Source organism: Mixophyes fleayi, chromosome 1, assembly GCF_038048845.1.
Source record: "Mixophyes fleayi isolate aMixFle1 chromosome 1, aMixFle1.hap1, whole genome shotgun sequence".
In the NCBI taxonomy this organism is placed as follows: Eukaryota; Metazoa; Chordata; class Amphibia; order Anura; family Limnodynastidae; genus Mixophyes; species Mixophyes fleayi.
Genome location: NC_134402.1, coordinates 353,793,147 through 353,812,721, shown reverse-complemented (window position 1 = coordinate 353,812,721; position 19,575 = coordinate 353,793,147). Strand labels below are relative to the sequence as shown.

At 43.0% G+C, this 19,575-nt stretch overlaps 1 protein-coding gene across 16 annotated transcripts in view; it reads right to left on the bottom strand.

Moving 5' to 3' along the window:
- Nucleotides 1-4,355: 4,355 nt before the first annotated feature.
- Nucleotides 4,356-19,575, bottom strand: part of NCOR2 (nuclear receptor corepressor 2) — a 285,729-nt gene continuing 270,509 nt past the window's right edge. For 13 of the 16 annotated variants that reach the window (XM_075177047.1, XM_075177115.1, XM_075177056.1 and 10 more), the window contains 5 exons: nt 18,232-18,377; nt 11,212-11,265; nt 9,905-10,132; nt 8,123-8,299; nt 4,356-6,185 (listed from right to left, as the gene is read on the bottom strand). In XM_075177047.1, the coding sequence (XP_075033148.1) occupies nt 6,010-6,185; nt 8,123-8,299; nt 9,905-10,132; nt 11,212-11,265; nt 18,232-18,377 (781 nt within the window). In that variant the 3' untranslated portion in view covers nt 4,356-6,009. The remainder of the gene's footprint in view (nt 6,186-8,122; nt 8,300-9,904; nt 10,133-11,211; nt 11,266-18,231; nt 18,378-19,575) is intronic. The other 3 variants (XM_075177100.1, XM_075177123.1, XM_075177109.1) reach the window with 2 other exon arrangements.

Sequence of the window (19,575 nt, the reverse complement as noted above, 5' to 3'; positions counted from 1 at the left end):
TCTATTATGCATTACAATTGTGCCAAATGTAAAGTAAAAGTGGTCTTGTGGACAGTCTAGCCCGGAGGCCATGTGCACAGATTGTGAGGCGGAGATCCAGGATCACAGCCAGACCCAATCTGCGTCCAGGTCCACGGATGCACCAGCTTTGCTGCGTCCTTTGACTTTAGCAGAGCTCACAAGGGTAATATCTCACCATGAGGTAGGTTAACTTTCTACTTCTGTATCTGCACTACACCAGATACACAGTCTGGACAGTCCACTTCAGGGGTGTCCCATGTAGAATTCTCTTTAGCACAAACTCTTGCTGTCCCGGACCAATGTTTAGCTACGGCCACTTTCTCGCTGGAAAGCTTACTGGACGCTGCTAAAGAGACCATCTCATGATCGTCGGGCCTCTCAAGAAGCTAGGGATTTAAATATCCACTTTAAATGTTTTATCAGAGGAAGAAGGCGAGGTTCACAGAGATTCTGCAGAAGAGGATACGGCCAGTGCCAAAGGTTCATCCACAGTGCAGGGTGTAGAGGACCTAGTGCTGGGAGTGCACCAAACATTAGGCTTCACCGACCCAGGACGCTGTTTTTTCTGTTTAAAAGGCGTCGGAGTTTGTAGGGCAGGCATCATAGGATGGTAATTCTGTCACGGCTAAGCTCTCTGCAATAATCATAGCAGCCAGACGTTCCTTATGGTTGCGCTCTTGGTCCTCGGACTCCAAACGCATCTTAGGGGATGTACCTTTTCATGGCATCTCCCTCTTTGCAGCCAGATTAGACCAGCTTATTTCAGAAGCTACGGGAGGTAAAAGCCCACTTTTACCAGTCACTCAGATAAGGCCCAAACAGCCTAGGTTTCCGTCCTTTCGGGCCTTCCACAGATCCAGAGGATCCCCTGCCAGGGGCCAGTCAAATGCTCCTGCTACAGGTGGTTTCCGTAGTGGCCAGGGTCCTTCATGCAGAGGATATCTGAAACCAACAGAGTTGGCCTTAGCATGATGTGACCTCCATACATAGAGCTGTAGTGGGGGCACTTCTGATTTTTCGGGGCAGGTGGCTGGATGCATCGTTAAACCCATGGATCAGGGGCATTGTCACGAGGGGGTATGTCATAGGCTTACCTCTGGTTCCACAGGGCTTCCAGCCGTCATTCCAGTTCCACCATCGTAGAGAGTTTCTCAAACCTTTTCCTAGTTCCAAAGCCGATTCAGGATGGAATCTCTCAGGTCAGTGATAGCGGCCATGAAACTTTCCTATATATAAAGGACACTTACTTGCACAGTCCAATTTGTTAGGGCCATCAATGCTTACTACACATTGCAGTAAAAGGAAAATCATTTCCAATTCAAGGCGTTACCCTTTCAGTCTAGCGATTGCCCCGAGGGTCTTTACAAAGGTGATGGCAGTAATGGCGACCCTGCTCCTTTCCCAGGGCTTACTTAGACAACCTTTTCTTGAAGGCTTCCTCGGCTCAGATCCTGTCACAGCACACTCAGTTGACCAGATCATTCCTGGAGGAGCATGGCTGGATAATCAACCTGCCAAAGTCATCTCTGATCCCATTGCAGAAGATGCGGTTTCTAGGGTTAAATTTCAAACCCAGGTGTCAGTATCTTGTCGTCCGGAAGAAACACTATAGGTCCAGTCCAAGATCAGAGACCTCTTAAGCAGGCCTCAGGTGTCGCTGCTGCGAAGCATGAGGCTGCTGTGAACAATGGTGTCAGTCTTCGAACCAGTGTCTTACGCTCAGTTCCATTCGCGAGCACTTCAGTGGGAAATCCTGTGCAAATGGTCAGGCTCTCACTCACATCTGGACAAGCAGATGATCATTCTATCATCTGGAGGTCTGCCTAATCCTCATTTGGTGGCTGCTTAGGTCATATCTCTCCCAGGGACGATCCTTTCAGACATGAGAATGGACAATTGTCACCACAGAGGCAAGTCTGTCAGGTTGGGGAGGATTAATTTTAACCCTCACATTCCAGGGTCGGTGGGATCCGCTGGAGTCAACTCTTACTCTGTAGATAAGCTACGAGCCATCTACAGGGTGCTGGTAGAGGCTCAGGTGTTTTTTTGGGCGGAAAGCCGGTCAGAGTCCAGTCGAACAATGCAACGGCAGTAGAGTACCTCAATCATCAGGGCAGCACGCGCAGTACCAGGGCCAGGAATAAAGCGACCTGGATAAAGCTGTGGGCAGAGAGACATTCCAATTTTATCTGCAATATTAATTTTAGGAGTAGACAACTGGGAGGCAATTATCCCAGCTGAAACATAGTTCATCCATGAGAATGGTCCCTTCATCCGGAAATCTTCGGTCTCCTGGTTCAAAGATGGGGTTGTCCAGAATAAGATCTGATGGCCTTGCGGTTGAACTTCAAAGTTCCCCTCTTTTGCTCAAAGACCAGGGACCCTGCTGCAGGATTCGAGGATGCCATAGTGATTTCGTGGCGGTCTCACCTATTTTACTTATTCCGTCCCATTCCTACGATCCTGAAGGTTCTCAAGATTCTGAAGAGGGAACGGGTGAAGGCCACCTTAGTGGCTCCAGACTGGTCGTGCTGAGCCTGGTACTCAGATCTGCTAGGAATGGTAGTAGAACCTCCATTCAGACTACCTCTCAGGCCAGACAATCACTCAAGGTCCCCTTCGGTGGCAATCGTTAGGATGGCGTGGCTATTGAGGCCAAGATTCTGAAAGCCAAGGGTTTTTCAGCTAAAAGTAGTTAAGACCATGATCAGGGCCAGGAAGCCTTCATCGGCAGCCAATTATTACATAACATGGAAAACTTATGTTCTATGGTGTGAATCAAATCCCTTTCACTCTTCTGTTTCAAGCTCTCTGGGTTGCTGGCCTTCCTTAAAGCTGGTTTAGACAAGGGATTCCCCTCAGCCTCATTAAAGTTACAGGTTTCAGCATTGTCCATTTATTTGCAGTGTAAACTGGCCTCCCTGCTGGAAGTTCACACCTTCGTACAGGGGGCACTTCATATCTTCGTTCCATTCATACAGCCTTTACAGTCCGTGGAGCTTCAATAACTTTCTTGGAAGGTGGTGTTTCTTTTGGCGGTGTCTTCAGCACGCCGGGTCTCTGAGTTGGGGGCTTTATCTTGCATTTTGTTTTTTCACGAAGACAGGGTGGTGCTTCGCTCCAAGCCCTCCTTTGTCCCTAAGGTTGTTCCCCACTTTTGTTTAAATCAGGAACTTCTTGTCCCTGTTTTCCCCTCAAAAATCTCGGTCACGTGACCACTCCTTGTTGCTTCTAGATGTAGTCAGGGCTCTTAGGTGCTATGTTGAAAGCACAGATGAATTGCGCAAAACCACAGATCTTTTTATGCTTTATGACGCGAAAAAACAAGGTTGGCCCCTGCTTCTAAGGTCGCTTTAGCTCGGTGGATTACCTCTATCAAGCTGGCTTACACTAGGTCAAATGGGACGTTGCTGGGAGGTTTGTCGGCTCATTCCACTAGGGCTGTGGGAACTTCCTGGGAGGCAAGCCATGGAGCTCCTGCTGAACAGCTGTGCTGGGCGGTTACGAGGACATCTGTTCACACGTGTGTCAAATTCTTTAGGTTACAAAGTGTTGCATCACAGGATGCCAGCTTTGGCCATAGGGTTCTGCATGCAGCTGTGTCAGAACAGTCTCTCCCTCGGTACTTCCCCTATGGATAGTTGTGTCCCCCAATTGGACGTATGAGAAAATAGGATTTTTGTACTTCCCATAAAATCCCTTTCTCGTAGTCCATTGGAGGACACTGTGCACCCACTCTTGCTCTGAATGTTGTATGGCTGACTGTGTTGTTGTGATTATAACCCTATATGGCCTCATTCGGGCTTTGTTAGACAAACTAAATATCCTTCATATGGGAGGGGTATAGCAGGGGTGGAGTTACACTCACAGATTTAACTGTTTAAGTGCCTGGACTCCTCTTACCAACTACTATACCCCTATGTATCGCAGTGTCCCCCAATGGACGAGAAAGGGATTTTACGGCAAGTACAAAAATCCTTTGATTAATGCCGAACACCTCTTTTGCTTCTTTACAGTCTACCAATCATGTACTCTCCATTGAGGCATCCATACTGTAAGTTCCAGCTATATTCATTAAAATGCAGCACCAGTTCACTATTAACCAGCGAAATCCTATTGAATTTATGGACAAAGTATTGGTTTATGGCTGCTCACACTATGTTTAAGTGACAGATACATCTTAAGTGTACCTGCAATAAAAATATAAAATGTTATTGATGGGTCTTCATTTCTAAAAACGTAATCTTTGTGCACAAGGCTGCAATATATGCTTGTATACCTACACAGGCAAGAAAAGGTAAGCCCCTACAGCAAACATATCGGGGAAGTCTACAAAGGTAATACTTTAATTTATTTGTCATTTTCACAATATATAGTTACTATATCATTCCCTGTATAAAAAAAAAAAAAGAAACAAAAACAATTTATTATACATGACATGTCGCTTTACAGAAAATAAAATAACACCCAAAACTATGGTTTGGAGAGTCAATTTCAAGTCACATCAACAGATGATGTACCAGCTTCCTATTGGATTAATACAAAGGTGGCAAGTGGTAAGAATAAGTTGTAGGTTAAGCCTCTATACCATGTGTGTAAGTGTGTATATATGACCTGGCGTTAACAAAACAAGTATATAGACAAATACACACAGGTCAAGACAAAACAGAAAGGATGGCTACTGTTATGCTAAATAACAGGGTCACAAGTCTTAGCAATATTCATGCTCATTTTAGTTTTAGAGACAATATGATGTTGTCCAAACATTCTGAAGCAATAAGTCACCATGCGCAGGACTAAAAAGTGTTTCCACACAAGCCTCATCTGTGTGACATGGTGTGGGGGAAAAAAAAAAAAGTGCTTGGACCATGTTTTATTTTTTTCTTGCCCCCCCCCTTTTTTTTTTCTTTTTTGAAAGAGAAGAGAATGGGAGCAACAAGCCAATATTTGAAAACATGCTTAAAAAATCATACCCTGTTTATCGCCTGATAATGGATACCTTTACTGAGTGTTTTCCCAGGCTAAGCAAATACATTGAAATAGGTTGCTGTATTGCCCAAAGCTCTGCCTGTCAAATCAGTAATATAATCACAGCAGCAAGTTTTCACTTTAATAGGGGAAACTATTTAATCTTTTGCATCCTTTATGTTCTTCACTTCTCGATTGCCCACTGGCAGTAAAAAAAAAAAAAAAAAAAAAAGGTAGAAAAATAAGACAAAGGAAATGTCAGCATCATTAGGACTGAGCGACATTAAACAACCGACAAGTAAGGTTGTAAGGATCTGAGCCACGCTATGTACACTGAGGGTGGGCCAGCAACCATGGAAAGAACATGCAGTGTTTGCACAAAAGGCTGTCTTTTTACTACTAATCGTCCTTCAGCAGAACATTCCGCAAGTAGAGGTGAGGGCCGGGGAAAACATATCAAGTGCTTAGAGCACTGTCACTGATGCGTCATAGAGAAACATGTGGTAAAGGAGCCTCTGATAGGATTCCTAACCAAACTGGTAACAGTCCTGCAATGGCCATGCATGCAGCTGCTCTGCACTGCTAGGTCTGTGTGCAATAAATTGGAATGTGTATATATTTTAAGTGCATATGAACACATGTACATACATATACAATGTACACAGACATACGTCATTACGTTTACAAGTCAGCTTTGTTAACAAACCAATGCAATGTAGCAAAGCACCAGGTGGAAATATCCCCTGAGTATAGAGCTGAAAAAATCCAATCTTCTGCGAGGTCTGGGACTTTCTACTCTTTCGTGAGCAGTTGTGTGCCAGAAACTGAAAAAAATATGGTCCCTCAATTGAAGATTAGGGAGTCATTTTAAGGCTTTTCATACTACAGACTTTTCCTTTTATTTTATCCCAGTTTTCCAGTCACAAGACCACATTGGCTGCTTCTGAGCATTCAGATTGGCTGTGGGGATTCTTTCATGGCCAGAGTTCTGATATTGGCAGACCAGCCACAAAAATGCTTTCACTCGCTGTCAGAAAGAGTTTCATACTGGGAGCAAAGCAGTGGTTTAGGTTCCTCATCCCGAGCCCTCTGTGGGTTGGTAGAGTTGCTCTGAGGAATGGTTGTTGAGGGTGGAGCAGCAACAAGGTTGGTAGGGAGTCTGATTGTTAATGGATTGTATGGAAATGGTGTTGACCCTGTAATAAAGGAGAAAGCAAATATTACAGTCAGCTCTTTCAGAGAGGGCCATCTTTTTAACTTTTCTTAGTTACCTTACAGAATAACTACAACCAAAATGAAAAACTCAGTTTTTGGTTGACTATAGTTACATGGTTAGAAAAGTTTGAAAAGACAAAAAACACAAGTCTATAAAGTGCAACCTTTCAGAAATTCTAATTGCAATATCTCTAATGAAACCTGATTCCAAAATATTACTCACTCGAGAGCTTGCTTTCAGACCATCCAGCAGGTACCTCAAAGTTTAGAGCACACCAGGAGGTTCTTACGCTGATGGCACTGGCATTATGTTGTCTGTATGAATAAGGCCAGTGCCGGACCTGTTAGATCAGCAGCGCCCAAATTCAAATTCAGTTCTCAGCAGCTCATGTTTTCAGGATTTCTTTAATCATGCACAGATGATTTAATCTATTTTTGTGGGTCAGTAGTTACCTTACCTGTTCCTACAGGCAAAAATCCTATAAACGACCAGTTTGTAGTTCTTGAGGACTGGGTTTGAGCACCTCTGCCTTAGGCTCTATGGTCCTGCCACGGGCCCAGTGGCCAACTGAGGTTTTTTGTTTTTTTTAGAATAGATATTCTGCGGAGGGCTTTTCCAGCCACTAAGCAGATCACCCCACTCACCCTGGCTTTTCGACCTAGCACTCCTACCCGGCAAGACAATGCACTCTTATCTGAAACTCCTATAGCTACCCAGCAACCGCTCAAGTCCCTCTTTCTAGCTGCCCATTCGGCTTTCTTTTGCTCCCCTCGGAACTGGAGCTCCACTTTGGTATTGTAGGAAACCTGCTTGAAATTTCTATCAGAGTACTGCGGATCGCAGCTGGCTGGTCTATTTTATCTTGGAGGTTATCTGTGGTTGCTGCTATGGGGCACGTTGTGGGGCTCCTTCAACCACCTGCTAACAGCTGTATGCCGCCGCTATGTGGGCTCCACCCCCCCTTCCCACACTCCAGCTACTGATCAATTTTGCCAAACATAGCCTGGAAGCCCTTACGGGCCTAGCGTCCCCTGGCTGTGTATCTTTGTGCCAATGTTTGTGCCAGGCTCCAGAAACAAGTATCACATGTAATATTTTAACATTTATGCACCTTCTGCTTAATTGTTAGATAGAAATTCGGCATAAATTTCAGCTTGGTGGTCAGTGAAATGTTTTATAAAAGGATTCAGTATTTAGCCAAATTCTTATAACCTTGGATTTGCTATATAGTTAAGTCAAAACTCATCACAAAACCATGGGCATGATATTTTGAACAGTTTAATAAATACAAACAAGGAATTTGCACAAGAGACCATTTAAAACTATTTTGTATTACATGTATAATTGACACTTAGACAAATTGGTACCGGTAGGGTTTGTCGTTTAGTTTATTCTACAGTTGTCTAAATATTTGGTTTGTATTTTAGTTAAGAGCTTGAACTCCTAACTGGATCATTATGCCCTTAAATCGTACAGAAAATACATTATACCTATGTATGCCTTAAAGAGGCTTCAACCCCTCTCTTTGTATCTGCCTAATGTAAATATAAGCCAACAAGTGTTTAAAAAGGTTTTGCAATCCACTTTCAATAATAGTGAAGGAAGGCTTTAGTGGCATAGAATATATATGACAGTCACATACGGAAAAGACCAAAAATATGACAGAGCGTACAGATAGATCAGACACAAAGCTGCACAGAGGAATAGTGTTTACACTGCTCTGCACTAGGTATAGTCTAGACAATCTGAGGTTATAGTAGCTTTAAATTAAATCAGGCGGTCTACATTTTAGGACGCATTTTGTTGTTGATCGGAAAAGCGACAAACCAAATCTAGTGTCACAAATTCACAGAAGTTGAAAAGAAAAAGGAAGACACACAGTGGATACAGGTGATGGGAATAGCCCTACTCCCTCACCTGTTGAAGACGGCCTCTCCTCCCACACTCTGTTTGTTAAGGGAGTTTTCCGGTTGCTATCACCCTCTGAATGCACAGATGAAGCAGATGGAGGTCTCTCTCCTGAAGGCTGTCCTGGTGCAGGTGACTTTGCCTTCCGGCTACTTGGTCGGGACATCTTGGGTTTTCCGCCACTGCCTAAAGAAAACAACAAATATCCCTAAACCATTTTGAAAGCCCCCTAAGAACAGGAAAAGTGGATTCTAAAGAGGTCTAGCAAAGACAATTGCTTATTGGGACGGTCTCTACAGTCTGGAACATGGAAATGAACACATGTAAAGACGTACCACGGAGTTCCAGGGCATAATTAAAAAAAAAAAATAACAACTTTATATTAACAGTAAACTTATTAAACTATGGACTAAACTGCAAATGTACTCTTCTGTTTAATAGTAAAACTTATTGGCCATGACTGGGGAAATTATACTTCACCACTTTATTGAATTCGTTCCCCTGTGAGAAATACTGAATTGTTCCCAGAGAACACATCAAAATAACTACTATGGTGCCCTGATTGGTGACTTTCTGTGACAGCATTATATTGCAGTCACAGAAAGTCACCAAAGTACATTCATGATGACGTTCCCACACAATGTTGTGAAGTTCCATTTTGTATTACATTTTGCTAAGGAAATATAGATCCTAACATCAACAAAAAACAAACAAACAATGTACCACAAACACCAGCAAACGCAATGGGTCTGTTAATCAGTTAAAAGATGGTCTTTAGATAACGCAGATGACCTGGTACAATATGCAAGATAATCTCTGAAACATGCACCTTCTGTGCTGTAGGTTTTAATGTCTCTGTAATAATCAAATGTTCTTTCGCATAAGCAATTAACAAAATCAGTCTGACTATACATGTGTACAATAATATAAAATTCAGGAACACACAGACTATTTCTACACTACAAGGCTAAAAGTATACATATGTGCTTATTGAACATCTCAGAGCACATTCTGGCATCTACCAAAATGTGGCTCTCCAGGCGCTGTACCACCATACCTTGCCAGCTATCACAGCATGCTGGGGTTTGTAGTATTACAACACCTGGAGGGCCACGTGTTGGTCAGGTCACTTCACAATAACACCACTTACAGCGGAACAGGGCGGTTCTAAGAGGGCAGAAACTTGTTGGAAAGGTGGATCCCATGACAGTAGCCTATCCCACAATAGTATGAACCATTCTTCTGTTAATGTTTGACTATGGAGATTGCATGGCTGTATACTTAATGTTATGCACCTGTTAGCAATGGGTGTGGCTGAAATAGGCAAACACTAATTAGAAGGGGTGCACACATACTTTTGGACATTGTATCTTGTGTTAGTAAATTCAGCTATTCCTTCTCTACATCCATGAAGTTTAGTATTTTCAGTACTGCAAGTTACACCACTTGACCTGACACAATGATTTCCTTTAGAGTTATTAATAATAATACAAAGATAGCCTCAACCTAGATACTGGATCACCTAGACTGACATCAATGCAGTTCATGCATGTGAATAGTGCTTGGGTGGTTAATTATAAAACTCAATCCTCTTGTGTCAGTGGACAGAAAAGACTGGAGCATCATAAGTGCTATAGGAGAGGAAGCAGGCAGAGCTTTATACTGTTAACAGAGATGGCAAGTCTGAAACAAGCTAAAAATTATAAATCAAAAAAGAGAAAGTAGAAAAAAGAAAAAATATAAAACATTAGGGTAGAACGAAAGTGTGAAATGAAAAATAAAGCAGCAGACCTGGCAAGGGCCGCATGTCGTCATTCCGTCCATCAGCAGCGGTTAGAGATATAGCAGAGGGCAGGCTTGCGTTGGCATTCAAAGGGTTAAAAGCATTGGTATTGAGTGTTGAGCGGTCTTCCCACTGCTCATCATATTTACCCATTAGGGCCTTCCTAATTATGGCCTCCAACCCTATGTTGCTGCTGGAGCTCTCCTGCACAGCTTGCGTTCTGCAACCGATTGGTCCTGGAGAAAAAATAAATAAATAAAAAATAAAAAATGAATGAGAATGAGGTCCAATTACTTAGGTTCTTCTTTTTGGTTATTTGCCAGATATACAAACCATATTCATATTGTGTGAAGGTTTAACCTTCTGGGTATTGGGAAAATACACAAGTTTTATGGGATAGATGTACGTCTATACAGAGTCCCTAAAATATCCATTTGTGGCATTGACCACACCGTTATATTTGTATTATGAGGCCAATACAGCCACATATGCCTTCATCTACAGTAAGAGGTTGACATGATGTATACTGAAGTTATTAGCTGAGTACTCACATCAGTAGGTATACTTTCTAAATTACTGGACCTCTAAACAAAATATTTTGAAAATATTTGCCCATGTTTATTGAATAGGCTGCTCTAAAGAATAAAAATTAGAGGATGGTTGTGCACTGAATGGGAGGGCATGAACGTTAAATGTAACCTGAAAATATAACACATAAAAATGGATCTGGCATACATTGTGACCTGAACAAATCAGCAAGGAATCAGTGACATCCCTGAGGCACTGACAGACTATTCATGAGACCGGACTTATATTCATGAAGTACAGGTTCATAGACAATAACTTTAGCCCAATGGAAGCCATCGTCCGTAAATGCCAGACCAAAATTAAAAACAAACAAAGTACTGTAGGGTCTCTGTACATAAATGAAATCTTTGTTTCTAGCTAATAAACTTAACAACAAAAATAAAACAGAAAGAAAAATATATTTTGTAAAGGAAACTTCTTGACCACTATGTATGTGATCACCAGTGAGAAGGGAGATCAGATTCATCACACAGAGAGATCAACACACTTTCCTGAACCAATTTCACTTTTATGGGTGAATCTTTCATTCGCATATACACAACATCAATACAGAGCATTAAGTCAGGACTTTAATTACACTAATATATGTGTTACAATAAGGAAATCTTAACAAGCACTGTGGACAGACATGTTCAGAAAGAACTGCACATTTCTGAATATATGGAGGCAGAATATTCAGGCCAGTACAATGGACTCTTTGCCCCTTACTAAAAATATAATTGATTACCTGATCCTGTAATGGCTGGCATGTTAAATATCTCTGTTCCCGGTTGTCCAATATCTGGCAAGTAAAATGAAATAATATTCTAGTATAATTCACCAACAAAAGACTCAAGATCACATTTTCTTAGAATCACAAAACCTAGTACAAATATTATGGCTGCTTATCCATTTTTCTTCAATATATTCACATGATTCAAAACAAATGTTTTCTACTAAACCAAAATTAAAACATCCAAAAAAACAGCATACCATCAACAATATCTTTTGTTAGGACAGTTCCTATTTTGGATCCAAACACTCCAAATCCTCCTTTTTCTTCTATGGGTCCGATGTGGTGTTTAGATAAATCAAGAAAAAATACTATGTCTACCAATACATTAGGTTGTAATTTCATAGAGCATCCACCATCTTATTATGTATTGTATTTCTTTTTGCTGTTTGCATGCTGTAAGTCGTGTTTTACGAAATGTTGTATTTGAAGATCTGTCAAAACGTGTGGATGAATAGGAGTACAAAAAGGCAAAAGGTGTCTTCTTATAAGGAACCTTAACTGTCGCTGACTGAAACATTGTGAGCCGAGAAACAGGTTCAGTGTAGTTGCAGATTTTTCAGCAATTTAAAGAGGACCTGTTCAACTACCTGGGAACTTTAGGCTTTAATAATATACTTTCTATAAATATGTTATTTTGAAACACAAAAACTGTACAACAAATGCAGTCCTCTCTTATACACAAGACTAGGCATATAAAAAAAAAATAAAAAAAAAAATATCGAATTTTTGTACTTACCGTAAAATCTCTCTCTCTGAACACGAGTTGGGGGACACTGCTCATCTTGGGGTATAGAGGGCTCTGTGGGAGTAATGGCAAAAGTTGTCTAGCCTGCTCCCCTCCCCTCTATGCCCCCTCCACCAGAAGAGCTCAGACAGAACATACAACAAAACTGTTAGAACAAAAGGGCGGGAACGCAGTGTCCCCCAACTCGTGTTCAGAGAAAGATTTTACGGTAAGCACAAAAATCCTAATATCTCTTTCACACTAGTTGGGGGACACTGCTCACCTTGGGGACGTTCCAAAGCTGCCACTATGGGTGGGAATGCTTAGAATGAGCGGCACGCAACACTTTGCGGCCAAAACGTGCGTCTTTTGAAGCAAAGACGTGGAAACAATAAAACCTGGTTAATGTGTTAACAGAAGACCAAGTAGCTGCCCTACACAGCTGCTCAGCCGAGGTTGCCCAAGAGGCGCTAATCGACCTTGTGGAATGAGTTGTCAGACCTTCAGGAACAGGAGAGCCCTCCGAAATGTACGCCTGCCGGATAGTAGCAGTGATCCACCTAGCCACCATCTGCTTTGTGGCTGGCCAACCACGCTTGCATTTGTCATATAGCCCTAAAAGACTATCAGTCTTCCGTACCAAAGCTGTACAGTCCACATAAATCCTCAAAGCTCTGACCACATCTAAGGAGATCAATTCCTGACCGGGCGCCAGCAAATCTTGAGGAAGAACCAGCAGAACAATATCCCGATTTATGTGAAACCTCGAGACCACCTTTGGTTGAAACGATGGCTTCATTCTGAGCACCGCACGATTGTCATAGAAAATCAGCAGAGGAGCCCGACATGACAGGGCTGCCAACTCCGAAACCCGTCTGGCCAAAGCAATGGACAGCAAAAAGGTCCCTTTCATGATAGAAGTTTTAAAGAAACAGACTCCAAAAGTTCAAAAAGCGACTTTTGAAGCGCCAAAAGGACCAAGTTCAGGTCCTAACGGAGCCACTGGCGTAACAAAAGGCGGTTGTACATGAAGTACACCATGTAGAAATGTCTGCACCTCAGTAACAGCTATGCATTTCTGAAAAACGCACATACAACGCTGCTACCTGGACCTTAAGGGACGACAGCCTCAATCCCTTGTCTAGACCATCTTGCAGAAAAGCCAACACCCTGGCTAAACGAAAGAAAAGTGCCTACGAAAGTAGGCACTTTGATCTTCTCACACCAACATATATATTGCTTTCCAAATGCGGTGGTAAATGGTGGTGGATTTTCTCGCCTGGATCATGGTTTTAAAAACGCTCTCCGAAAACCCTTTCTTTCTGAGAATCAAGGATTCAACCTCCAAGCCATCAAATCCAATTGATTTAGGTCTGGATGTAAGAATGGACCTGGACTGAAAATATCCTTCCCGAGAGGCAGACGCCAAGGACGATCCACCGACATGTCTAGAAGATCTGAGTACCATGCTCTTCTCAGCCAATCTGGTGCCAGTAGGATATAGACCTCTTTCGCCTGTCACTTTCTGCAAGACCCGCGGCAGCATCGGAAGTGGAGGGTGAAGGTACACCAACTTGAAGTTCCAGTGCACCGCCATAGCGTCCACTAAGAACACCTGAGGGTCTCTTCACCTGGCCGATCCCACCGGAGGACTATTTGAGAAAACACCTTCAAATGGAGCGACCATTCGCCTGGGTGAAGGGCATGCCGACTAAAGTAGTTGGCCTCCCAGTTGTCCACCCCCTGAATGAACACTGTGAAATTGCAGGAACCTGTTCCACCCATTTCATCATCTTTGACACTTCCTTCATGGCAAGAGGACTCCTTGTTCCTCCATGATGATTATGTAAGCTATCGCCGTAGCATTGTCCGAAGTGCCAGGAAGGACTGTGCCTGAACTAGAGCATTGAATACTGCTCGTAGTTCCAGAACATTTATGGGCAACCCTGCTTCCTCCGGAGTCCAAGTCCATTGCGATCTGAGGTGAATAGTGACTGCACCCCACCCTAACAAGCTGGCATCCGTCGTTGCCACAGTCCGGTCCCACACCAAGAAAGGATGACCCTGTGTTAGCATGTCTCTCCTCAGCCACCAGAGAAGAGACAGATGTGTTGTCTGTGACAACCGAAAGACCTGCATTTGAGCGGGGATCCGACCTTGACCACTTTGCCAGAATCTCCTGCTGGAACTTGCGTAAATGAAAATGAGCAAGCTGCAGAGCCTCGAACGAGGAAACCATGTGACCCAGTAGCTTCATACACTGAGACGCGATTTAGAGATAAAAGATTTTTCACGTGACGCCGGATCTTATGTACTTTGTCTGCAAGGAGAAAAACCCTGACAATTTGTGTTGAACAACAATCCCAGAAACACCATATGCTGGGTTGGTATCCAACTGGATTTTTTGTAGTTGATCACCCATCCGTGTTTCTGCAGAATGTTCCTGGTCAATTGCAGATGTGACTGAAGCAGAGGTACCGACTCCGCCTTGATCAGCAGGTCGTCTAGCTAAGGTAAAAGAGTCACCCCCTGTAAACGCAGCTGAGCTGCCATTATTGCCATCACCTTTGTGAACACTCCCTGTGCAGTGGCCAAACCAAACGGGAGAGCCCTGAACTGAAAATACTCCAGACCCACCATAAACCGCAAGAGACTTTGATGACCTGTCCATATCGGAATGTGTAGGTAAGCATCCTTGATATCCAAGGATTCTGAGTACTCAACTTTCTTAATTAAATTTCACAGATCTGATGGACTCCATACGAAAGCTGGGTACCCGTAAGCAGGTGTAGAGGTACTTCAGAATTGGTCTGAAGGACCAATTCGGTTTTTGCACCAGAAAAAGGTGAGTAAAAGCCTTGACCTTTCTGCCCCAACGGGACTGGAACAATAACCCTGGCATCCCGAAGTGACTGCACAGCCTCCTGCAAACCCTGTCTTTTCTTTGACTCCCAGGGAAAGGGTATGGTCAAGAAACGCTGTGGAGGTGCCCCCACTAGGTCCTAGATGTATCTCCCTGGACACTATACCTTTCATCCAGGCGTCTGTGGTGGACCTGACCTACCGCTCCTGAAAGAGCAGTAGGCACGCTCCCAACACCGGAGCCCCCGGTGGAGGATGCAGGAAGTAATGCTGCTTGTTATTCTGCTGGTTATGGGGCAGGGCGACGTCCTGTCCAAGCCTGTCTGCCTCTTTGCTTGGCTTCTGGGAGAACCACCTCTTGAGCGACCAACAAACCGAAAGGAGCGAAAACGCCTCCCTTTTGCTTTTAGCGCAGCTACCGGAAGAAGAGCATTCTTCCCCCCTGTGGCAAGAGCGATGAATATGTCCAAAGGAGAACCAAACAAAGCCGCCCCATCATATGGGACAGATTCCAAAGCTTTCTTGGAATCAGCATCCGCCTCCCAAGATCTTAACCACAATGTGCGCCTAGCTGCCACTGCCAAGGAAGAGGATTTTGACGCTGCACTCGGCAACAGAAAAACAGTAGACTTCGCCAAGTGTGCAATAGGAGCATCGATACTGGGATGAGTCTTCCATGATCCTACCTCCGAATCTGGAAAGGGGTAAAAAGTTTGTATAGTCTGGGAATCTGAAATTTACTACCCGGCTTAAGTCTGGCCTCATCCCAAATGTCCAATAGTTGTGCAGAAGGATGGAAGAAAACAGTTCTTTTCATTGCCCTTTTAAACATGGAGGTCTGTGATACAGACCGTTCCCTATCCGATATGTTAAAAACCTGTCGCTCTGCCAGGATAAGGTCCTCAATGCCCTGTCTATCGGACATAGCCTCCTCAACTGTGGGCAAGTCCTCAAAGTCAGAATCCTTTAGAACATCACCATCTCCCAATTCTGATTTATCCGTGTCCGAATCTACTAACTCCTGGGCAATAGGCAGACCCAAGCATTTATGTCGTCCACCTGTTATACTCGAAAGGAACAATTATTCAAGGGAGTTAGATACTCTGAACCAGAACCAGACTAGAACCAGAAGTGTTCTGTAATGTACCCCCACAGGATGTACAGCAGATAGAGAACACACAAACACAAAAAAAAAAAAAAAAAAAAAGATATACAAAACAGCAAAGCCACTCTGTATCTACTGGTTCTCAGTCCCCAGGGATGTGTCTGCGTCTGAGTGTCCAGCAGGCAGGGTGGGAAATGGATGATAAGCTTGCCAGAGCCCAGGAAAAAACAGGCGAGTTAACCACTACCTAACCACGCCCACTTAACTCTTTGCTGGCCTGCACAAAATCAGCAAAAAACGCACATTTGTATTGCAGAAAAAAAACACACACACACAAACAGAACCTGGTGGGGACTACGCTCCAGCGACAGATCCCCACCAGCATAATATGCCTCACTACCGGTTTATTCCAAATGCCGGCAGACAGGCTGGGGAACTGGACCGCAAGCAGCTCTGCCTCCACCTCAGTCACGGGCAACCAGATCATGCTGCCACAGCTCCAATGGCAGCCCACATCACCTCCCTGGAAGCGGCTGGGTCCTAGACACTACCAGAGTGCCAGGTGACCCTTTTCCTGGGAGCCCTACATAAATCAGGTAGGGTGGCACTAAAGCATCTCAGGCCCTCTCCCTGAAGTAGCCGTGTCGGTCATCCGTTGTTCGCCGAAGAAAACCTAGCTATTTATAAAAAAATAAAACACAAAAAATCTCTAAGATTAGACTAAAAGTGCCCTACTATGTAGGTACGAAGAAAAAAAACTGAGCTCTTCTAGTGGAGGGGGCATAGAGGGGAAAGGAGCAGGCTAGACAACTTTTTTAGTGCCTTTACTTCCACAACGCCCTCTATACCCCAAGGTGAGCATTGTCCTCCAACTAGTGTGAAAGAGATACAAAAAAGTATATGAAAACTGTCAATGTTTAACATATATGCATGTTTCAAGCTATTGCTTTCTATTGGTTGTTCACCAAAAGGAGCCACAAAAGTGCAGAGAAAGAATTAAAAGGGTATGTTCGACTAGGGAATGCCTGCATAATAACATGACCTGGACTCCTTGGCGAAGAGCCGAGGCTAGTTGCTGACAAGGGGAACGCAGCACGAAATTACCACTTCGAAATTTCTCCTAGTGCAGTTGCTGCACGTGTTAGTCCCCGCTCATCCACCAAATAGCTACCTGAAGTGATGTCTACAGGTTGACATGTGCATGACTAACCATACTAACCTAAATATACAGACGAAGCAGACATCTACGCACAACTACATATGAAACAGGAAAGTGAATATACAAAATATTAATGTGTTTTACATTTATTATGTTTTTAAGCTGTATACTTTCAGTATGTTGGTATGAAATTACCTATGTTCTGGGCAGAACTAAAAGTTTGAATACCTCATGTTTAGAAAGGAGCCTGGTAACGTTTTGTGGCATGAACAAACTAAGGATTACAAATTCCTGATTGCATCTGTCTAAGCCATTATAGTAGGTAATATGATAGACCGTTCTATAGCTGGTTTTCTCAAAAATGTTGTTTGTTAATTACAATACATTTCAATTAGACTTTTACTCAGACTATTATTAAAACTAGAATTTCAAAACTGCATTAGGTACACTTACACATGACAACAGATGAGCACAAACCTCCAACTATAAAACTAATTTTCACATTTTTTTCTATTTCCTTTTAACCACTTGTTCTATTAATGGCACGTGTATGAATGACCATGTATATATTTCTACTGATAGTGTATTTCCCTCACTTCCTAAGAGTGGTTATGATTTTTGTTTATTTTTAAGAAGAGCTACTAGCATTCTAATCTGCCTGACTAATATGCTAATTTCCTAGCTGGACAGTGCTCCATCTCTCAAATACCAGCACCAGTAAGGAATGTCGAGAACACCAGTATAGAGCAAGTGGGCGGCAGTGAAAACAGAATGTGACCCAGATAAATGATTAGCATGCTGGGCACTCTGCTTGCCAGTCTCTATTACGGGCAAACTTAATTAAAAACTCCTGGTCCTTCTTGTGACCAGCCCTCTTTACATAATTGTACTTGTGAAAAAAAATTCTAAGTATAGAGCATCATGGCAACCTTAGTATGCCCAAAAATGCTTTATGAACTGCTAATCCCTGGCAACATGGCTGTATCTAGGCACAACTCCAGAACAGTACAAACTTGAAGTAACTCAAGCTTCTCCAATATTGTCCCAGAATTGCATAGCGCTTCCACCCTCCCCAAAAGCCAAACTTCTGCTGTGTGAAAAAACAAACATGGAAACTCTTACTATACTCTGGCTCATTCCTGTTGGTTGTACTAAGCTTTTTAATGATCTCCTGTTTCTTGGATTTAACCATAGCAGAGGTGCTCTCAGTCAGCTTACTGAAGAACGCTGGGGGTTGCGAGTTGTTCCCTGGGGATTTCGAACCCATTCTGTAGAAAGAAAGAAAATATACACAAAACATGTCACAAAATAAAGCAATACTCAACATTTCAGTATCGGAGGTGGGTAGGGAATTATTTTCTGAATGCTTCACTGTGTTCTCACAAAGAATCCTACACAATTTGCCATCTTAAGCAGGCCAACACATTAGAAGCTTAATGCCCCCAAAAGCAATCACTTGCAATTTAAAAAAAAGGTACAGAATGAAGCATAAGCTAGAAATTAAAGAAACATTGTCAGAAACAACCAGAAATTGCAATTGTTAAATTTAATTTTTATATATTAAAAAAACAAACCCCCCTCCCCCCCAAAAAAATACCCTGGAGAGCAGAAAATGAAAAATGACAAAAAAGGTATGCTGCCGAACATAGTTGAAAGCACCTTGCAAATGTATGTTAACTGCTCAGTGGAGGGCAACAAAAAATACATGCACAAATTTCTGAAGAGAACAAGTAAATATAATTTTGGCACAAATAATCAGAATCCGAGTGTAGCAACAACAGAGGGCCTCCATTAGCTTTTAGGAGCAAATCCAACTAAAAAGGTACAAATTTGCACCTGGACAAAGAGTTGATATTTTGCATACTGAGAATACTTTCCGATTTTTCATGTAGCGCACACACACTGGGCAGGTTTATTTTACAATGCACTTTACCCTCCCAACTCTAAATAAGTTTGCAAATTCCTGCCCTGTATCACAATGTGGTTTTGCCAAGGTGCAAAACAGCACCTTCTAGTTGGATTTATCCTATTTGTAAATTAGTCCCTAAATGTTTAACTTAAATGCCCACCAATAGAAGTATTTTACTAGTAGGACCCCTGCCACCCTGATATTTGAGGGGATGGGTTTTATGTCCAGGGCATCAGAGATTCTTATTCTCCAGGCCGCTGTCAAATGCCTAGCCAAGAGAATTTTGAAATTCTGCTCTATCAACACATACATAATAACACTCAACTGGGTCCTCTCCATTGCTGCCAATGAAGGAAACTTCACTCTGGTTGTTTCTAACATAGGCTTTGATTGGACAGAGCTCAGACATCAACGCCCATGTTAGAAATGAACAGTGCTGTATGCATCTCCTCTTCCCCATCTGGTTGGCCTGAGGAACCAGTACAGCCCTGTAGGAGTTCAATGCTACCAGGGAAGGAGTCCCTAACACTCACAACTTTGCTAGTTGAGAAAGGATT